The sequence below is a fragment of the Papilio polytes genome, unplaced genomic scaffold (assembly GCF_000836215.1).
Source record: "Papilio polytes unplaced genomic scaffold, Ppol_1.0 DF823731.1, whole genome shotgun sequence".
Lineage (NCBI taxonomy): Eukaryota > Metazoa > Arthropoda > Insecta > Lepidoptera > Papilionidae > Papilio > Papilio polytes.
In genome coordinates this window covers 3,454,903-3,462,285 of record NW_013525473.1, presented here as the reverse complement: position 1 = coordinate 3,462,285, position 7,383 = coordinate 3,454,903, and the positions used below count along the sequence as shown (strand labels likewise).

At 29.1% G+C, this 7,383-nt stretch overlaps 2 protein-coding genes across 2 annotated transcripts in view; both read right to left on the bottom strand.

The window, feature by feature from the left end:
- Positions 1 to 2,915: 2,915 nt before the first annotated feature.
- On the bottom strand, positions 2,916 to 5,289 carry LOC106103609. The gene is made up of 4 exons (XM_013283391.1): positions 5,098 to 5,289; positions 4,874 to 5,029; positions 3,929 to 4,069; positions 2,916 to 3,267 (listed from the first exon to the last, which is right to left on the bottom strand). The coding sequence occupies exons 1-4, from the start codon at positions 5,156 to 5,158 to the stop codon at positions 3,071 to 3,073; spliced, it is 555 nt and encodes a 184-aa protein (XP_013138845.1). The 5' UTR covers positions 5,159 to 5,289; the 3' UTR covers positions 2,916 to 3,070.
- Positions 5,290 to 6,821: 1,532 nt separating this feature from the next.
- Positions 6,822 to 7,383, bottom strand: part of LOC106103483 — a 27,858-nt gene continuing 27,296 nt past the window's right edge. Inside the window, exon 5 of the mRNA XM_013283264.1 lies at positions 6,822 to 6,955. Coding sequence (XP_013138718.1) covers positions 6,822 to 6,955 — 134 coding nt within the window. The remainder of the gene's footprint in view (positions 6,956 to 7,383) is intronic.

Sequence of the window (7,383 nt, the reverse complement as noted above, 5' to 3'; positions counted from 1 at the left end):
GCTGCTGGCCGCTCACACCGCAGCTATGCTAAAGCTCACATAATGTTCACTAGATATTGTGGTACATTTATTGGATGGTTTTATGCAATGTCAGTAAAAATTTATATAAGAATGGTGTTATGCAATAAAGTTTAAAAATCAATATTTTTTGCTAAACTATGTCTGTAGAAATGTATCATCACAATATTAAGTACTTTTTTATATTTGTTTCTCTGATGAAACACGGAAATGTTATTTACTGACCTCGATTGAAATTAACACAAGATTGTAACCAATGCATAAACACATGTTTTATATTTAGTGAACAAATATTTTTAATGTCAGCATTAAAGATATTTGTTAGCAAAACATTTTGTAAGCAATACAGCGGTAAATCTATGCTATCTATCTATCTACTTGTAATTAAAACTGCATTCCTTGTATGTGGGCCAGTGATTTTTGAAGCTAACAGTACAAAATGTACTGTGTTTTAATATAAAGCTTTGCCACAACTCAAATTGTCGCAGAAACGTTTAAATACTTAATCAGTCTCTTAGTGTAGATTCGAGGCTCACTTAAGGACTGTGTGTGGACTTTGTGGCGGTGTCGCATGAAGCGTGCGAATCATGACAAGAAAATCGTTGCTATGCTTGATGCATATATGCCTTAAATGCGGTTTTAAATCATGAACATGTTTTATTATATTTATATAAGTGATCTTTCATAATAATTATGTAATAAATTTTGTATAAAATAAGTGACAAAGCAGTAATTTGACATTTGTCTACAATTTGTATGATTAATTAAGCTTAAAGTTTTGATGTAATGCTTTTATAGAAATTTTCAATCAATTCGGAACAATAACAAATCTTTTTTAAAACAGACTTTACAAAAGGAAGTCTGTATTTTTTTTTAAGTCTAAAAATCTTGTCAAATTTATCATAACTAAATTTAACATTCCAAAATTATATTCCAAAATTTAATGGATTTGATATCAACTCGGTTATTTTGAATGAGCCAAAAGAAATAAACAGTATTAAATAAAAATTTATTCATAAGGGATCAATTGGATGTTATTCCAAAATTTTATAAATTTAGCTATTCTTAGTGCAAAATATTTCATTTGACAAAATATGTTCCATGACAAATGGTTTTAATTTTTTTTTCTCCACTGGCAAGTTTAGTTTATAGCTTATGTGATTAAATTCGTGATGGTAAGGCCTAGTTTTGTCTAAAACTTACTATATTTTTGCATTTTCTTTAGCTATCAGAATGCTTTAGAATAAGATGGCTTGGTTGTTCAAGCTTTATATGTAAGTACATATAAAATTATTTCATACTCTTAAGATGCGAAGCTATCTTCAGAGTCTATAAAACAAGAAATCGGACGAAATAATACATTCGACCGAAATTAGATACAAAATGAGTTGATTTTTTTTTGACTAAAAATTGTATTTGTAATCGAAGATCAACTTATAATAAGTATGTTTTTTTATTAATATAACATTGTGCAATGAATATTGAGGCATTTTGTCTTGTGATTTATTATTCCCAATATCACTGTTTCTTTAGCACAAAAAATATTGTTTATTGCTTTATTTTTTAAGTTTGACTTTGTTAGTGATTTGTTTTTAATCTTTTTAAGTCTGATTTATTTTAGTATTGTTCCTTTAATGTACATTAGTTTTGTATGTCTTCGTTTTATTGGGACTTTTACTTTGTTATAAAGAAAAAATATGAAAAACCTTTAAGAATAATCTGATGTAATTTGGTGTAATTTCTGAACCAGTGCCAGACTCGTTTAAAACTGAAAAAGATGTACAAAAAGGTTACCTGAACTTTTTGTATGCCGAATATTTTTTTAAGCTATAGCAATACAAGCTAGATAATATTTAGGTGCTACACGCTTACTTGTGAACCTTTTTATACCATTAACGAAAATTATTCGATTATTTTAATGGATTGCATAAAAGTACAGTCAGCAACAAAAACGTAATCATCCATGGTGTAATAATTAAAAAATTTCCCCTTAATTTTTACAATCTATGGGAAATCATATTCTTTACTTTCTAATTTAAGAGATGAACAGTATTTTATTAATTGTGTATGAACAATTACTATAGCATTGCTAAAGGTCAAGATTTGTAGATCGATTTCGACAATTTGTACAATGTACGTACATTGACAGTCGTCTGTCGCTTTGTCGCTGACTGTACTTGTGCATGACCTGACATTCCATTGTTCTGGACAAAAGCAACGACTAGTGTAAGTTATGTTAAGACAAAAGTATTATTGCATAATAGCTGGTTTAATTTAGTTCTTGGCTAAGTCGACGTTAATATTTATTGTGTATTTTTATATAAAGCTTGTGTAGCACAAATTTTCAATAAATGTTTGAACATTTTTACTTGAGTTTTATTATCATTAACTCTTACCTTCCTCAGTGCTGCTGCAAAATGCTGCCATTTTACCATTATTTATAGTGATATTAGGATAAAAAATAAAACATTTCTAAATACAAAATTGTATTAAAAGTATACAAATTGGTAATACCAATAGATGCACACATGAACACAACAGTATCATAATACATAAAGTACAACCAAAAATTTCCACTCATGAAACATGTGCAAAAATCATTTATTTCAATCTGTGAAAAAATTATATCAGCGATCTTTACAATGGAAACAGAGTTTAGGATATGTATGGATATGCAAAAAAAGTTAATTACACTAACCAAAAACACTGTTTGAAAATAAATTCCTCATAAAAATGAAATTAATAACAAGCAAGTCAAAACATTTTCATTTTATTCACCATTGCTTAATCAATGTATCATAACAAAATAAAAAATACTCCAAACTCTACAATATGAACAAAAACAATATGTAATAAAAAATATTTTCATATGATGTAAATATAAGGCATATATTTAATTGGATGGATTTAGTTTTAAAATTAATATAAAACTTAAAAATAAAGTGGAATGATTGAGTTAAAATATATTTTTAGAGATTGATAATCAGTCTGTGTGTATATTCTAAACTAGGCAATGTCAGAGGTAGCCATAATGCAAATGTTAAAAATAACATCATGTATACATAAATGAAACAAATATTAAAATAAGCAATGTCATTGAAATTTTCACAGCTACAGCTGAGTTACACCCATCACTGCTGCAAGTATATATACATGTCCTGTATTCTAGTTTGTCTCCGGGTTGGGCAACATAGTTACAATAATTGCCCAAATCTAATGAGGAGCAGAATCTTTTTGTGCTAATTCCACCTGAAAGTTTTATGAATACAGATTAAAAAAATGTCAACTTTTAATTACTATAGAATTGGTTGATTCAGACAGCTTATGGGAATATGTAGCATAGCAAAACATTATGTTTTATGAACATTTATGATCTGTCTATCAGTCTAAAAATATCAGAGACTAATAAAATTCCGAGTAATTCAATCAAAGCTGAACTGTGTCTGTACATTTTTTATTTAGTTATTGATGATCATCTATTTAGTTTGAATCAACCAAATAACATGCATCAAAAACTTACCATAATAGTATTAGTGCCCAGTGCCAACAACCTCATCTAATTATTAGTGAACAAATATTGTGTTTAAAAACTCAAAGCTGAATTACCAATCTCCCATTAACCTATATTAGTTTATACAAATTTTACTTAAATATTAGTGCATTAAAATATACAAAATCCACTTGTGTAAGTGCATAACACTCATTGTGGTTAAAAAATGCATTTTATTAACCCTTAATTCAACGGAAATTTTGTAGCAAACAAAACTTTTTTTTAGAACAGTCATGTTTTTGGATATGAAATAAACTAGTTTGATAGGTTTTTTTTTAATTAGTTTCTCATCAAACTAGACACTGTCAAATTAAGGGCTAACATTATATATTTATGCTTATTATTGTTATTGTTAGTAACCTGACTGCTTAATGCAATACTGAGCATTGTACACATGATCACAAGGAGTTGCCTTCAGGTAACCTCCGTCCAAGTTAATGAGACCATCACCACATTCCAATGTGTTAGAGGAGTTACACTGGTAACACTCTATACCTACACCTAGATCAAAAAATATTATTGTAAGTATAGTTTTTAATTAATCAGCAATGAAATGACTGACAGCATAATGCCTATAACACTTTTAATCTATACTATTATAATAAAGTGTAAACACACGCTTCTTTGTTGCTTAAGATGTCAGCAATTACAGCATATTTTTGAATAATTCTCTTTTTTAATATGTTATTTATAATGTTTTCATGCCATTAAACTTAGGGCATAAATATTTTGGATAAAAACCCTAATGTGGGAAAGAGACCATAAGTTGCTGCCAACATCAAGAAAGCAAGGTTGCCATGGTTTGTCATTGTCATGTCATTTTGACATTTGCAATTGATAATTTGACAAATGTAAACAATAAAATAAAAATTTCATAATTCCATGCGGATGAAGTTCGTATATTATAAACTAGCTTTTGACCCACAACTCCCACATTACAGAATTAAAAAAAAATGAATTATGAGCTTGTGTTCTTTTAGTTTGTGTTCTACACTTATGCTAAATTACATCATGTTCCATTGAGCAGTTCGTGATAACTTCTAACAATTTCAATCCATATAAAGTTACACATTAATAATATTAGTAAATAAGAAGCAAATAGATTTTTTGGTTATAAAGAGTACCAACAAGATTGTTTAGAATGCTATGTTACTAATCAACATGATCGAAAGAACCTAATCTGAGATCATAAGAGTATTGCAACACATACAATGCAAATATTTTGTTAAACCGTTAACAGCCTGTTAAATAGCTAATGAAACGTTAGTATACCAGAGACCCAGAGCATTAGCACTTTAGTCTCACCTTCGAATCTACCGACGTGCTTAATGCAGTACTGAGCATCATGGATGGTCGCACAATCGGTCGCTAATATATCTGTATCGGTTTCTAAGAACTCGTTACATTCGAAAGGATTCTCTGAATCGGTCCCTGAACACTGATAGCAACTGATCGAATTAACTAAAATAAAAAAACAACGTTGAATTTGGTACTTTTAGGGCGTTACCGTGTTGACAACTTTTTCTTACCTGATCTTATCGTAATAAAGAATATCGACGATACGAAAAATATTTTACTTTTAAGCGGCATTGTTAATTTTAATACTAATTTTACTTATGAGATTCACATTCGAATACCTTATAAGCGAAACAGAGATAATTTAAACTTGAGAACAGTCTGTTAACAGAAATCAAATATGGTGTGACAGTGACAGTAAGTGATTGTTGGTATATTCAACAGATAATAAAATACATGTACAAACACAGATAAAAGAAACAAATATGAATGTAAACCAAATGTTTACTTAAATATTCAGAAAATGTATCTAACCTAATAAAAAAACAATGTTTTAAAACTTTATGATGAATATAAAATGTTTTTCCATAACCCGACATGCCCTAATTAAGGTCACTATTGGATATGTATGTATGCTAAATATTTAATTAAGTATAGTTCCTGAATGCTATAGTCGTTCGCAGGTTAACAAAATCTGCGATAAACGGTAAGTTAATTAGAATGCTTGGCAACATCATATAGCATAGCATAGCACATAACTTGTGCATGGTAGCAGGTTCAGTTTACCGAGTGAGGTAGTTAAACTTTGCGGACAGATATGCTCCCTTTTGATAGCTTTAATAATGGCAACGATTCACTTTAAAATAGAAAATAAAACAATTCAACATGATTTTTATTATTTTATATTTAAATTCTTCCAAATTTTATTCATTTATCATTAAATTACACATCTAAGTATATAAAAATATATAAAATAAAACGAAAAATTATCTCAACTTTATGTAATGTTAAGTAGATTCAAATATAATTATATTTTACATGCTATGGACGTTTGCTTACTTTAACAATTAAAGTCATAAATATCGCAAATCCAGTATACACAGACATCTTAGAACATATATAAACACACTTTTCTTATTAAGTAATTAAGAAAATGTACCCTATCCAAAAAATCACATTTTGCATGAGCAGAAACTTAACTCATGAGAACTTAATTTGTACATTATTACTCTATTTTAAATGCGTTAACTTACGTAGTTATTTCTAAATAAATTTATAGGCAGTACAAATAGACAAGGAAACAAATATTATTGTCAATAGAACACTTATGTTAATTTTATATTTCAACATTTTTATAGTGGAAGGAATGTTTGTAGATAAGTGGATGGCATTGATTTAAATGTATACTAGTTATGTAAACATTATTTAAATATAAGTCAGTTTCGTCAGGCATTTTTATTACAGACCACATGCGAAGTCAACGAATAATCTTAAAAAGAGCCATTATTTCTTATTAATTTTCAGAGTATTTTAAATCACATATGATATTTAACAATTGGAATGTATTAGAAATTTATTTACATTATATAATATTAAAATATAAAAATACGATATTAAAGCCAACCCATATGTTGGGTGTTTTTGATGAAGACACATACTTATGTATTTAATTGGGGAATGATCTTTGAAGATATTAGCCATATCATTGGTACTGTTCGATTTAAGTCTAAATATAAAAATTGGCACAAAGGTCAGATTATGACCAAAAGTATGCAGAGAATTGAATGTTGTGATTTGAGTATCGTAGTATTAGGTGTCTTATCAAATATCTTTGCGGCTCAAGGTCATATGGGCAGTGCTCGCGTATTAAATTACGCTAGGCCTAAAATTGTGTTCTTTGACTCGTACAAAGTTCGGAACCGCCAAGATATTTGGACAATAGTAATTAGGATGTTTCCTAGTTGTTGAGTTGCGGCCGCAGCGGCAAGGAGCCCTCTACCCAGAAGTTGGGTCGCTGCAGCATGGTCTGCCAGAGCGTCACCTCCTTGCCCGTGCTGTCCATCCAGTTCACACTCGCCCCCATGTATGTACCTGTAAAGGGTTTATTATTGATTTGTAAGAATTATAATCATATACAAGTGTTATTTTTTAATTACCAGGAAATAATAGCGTTACCTATTGCTGATTACATTTATGAAATAAAAAATGTAAACTGATATAAAATTCTATAAAAAAACTATTTTTTGGTAGAATGCAATAATATATTTATTGTACAGTCGCAAACTGCCTAATTAAACGCATTTTCATTGATGAGTATTGTTTTCATGTTCTTAAATGATTTTTAAACATTTCATTTTATTAAGGTCGTATATTTGTTATTTATTCTTCGTTGTCGATATTTTTCTAGTAATTCAAAAATAAGCTAGCATACCGCATGTTTTTATTTTAAATAGTATGTGTAAGAGAGAGGGTGAGGGTAGACTAAGAGAGAGAGAGAAAGAGAGAGAGAGAGAGTCATT

Excerpts from the sequence above, each read along its gene's own strand:
- LOC106103609 (XM_013283391.1), bottom strand. The coding sequence starts at position 5,158 with ATGCCGCTTAAAAGTAAAATATTTTTCGTATCGTCGATATTCTTTATT. Across the intron at positions 5,030-5,097 it reads CTTTATTACGATAAGATCAG|TTAATTCGATCAGTTGCTAT; the intron begins GTAAGAAAAAGT and ends TTTTTATTTTAG. Across the intron at positions 3,268-3,928 it reads GTATTGCATTAAGCAGTCAG|GTGGAATTAGCACAAAAAGA; the intron begins GTTACTAACAAT and ends TAAAACTTTCAG.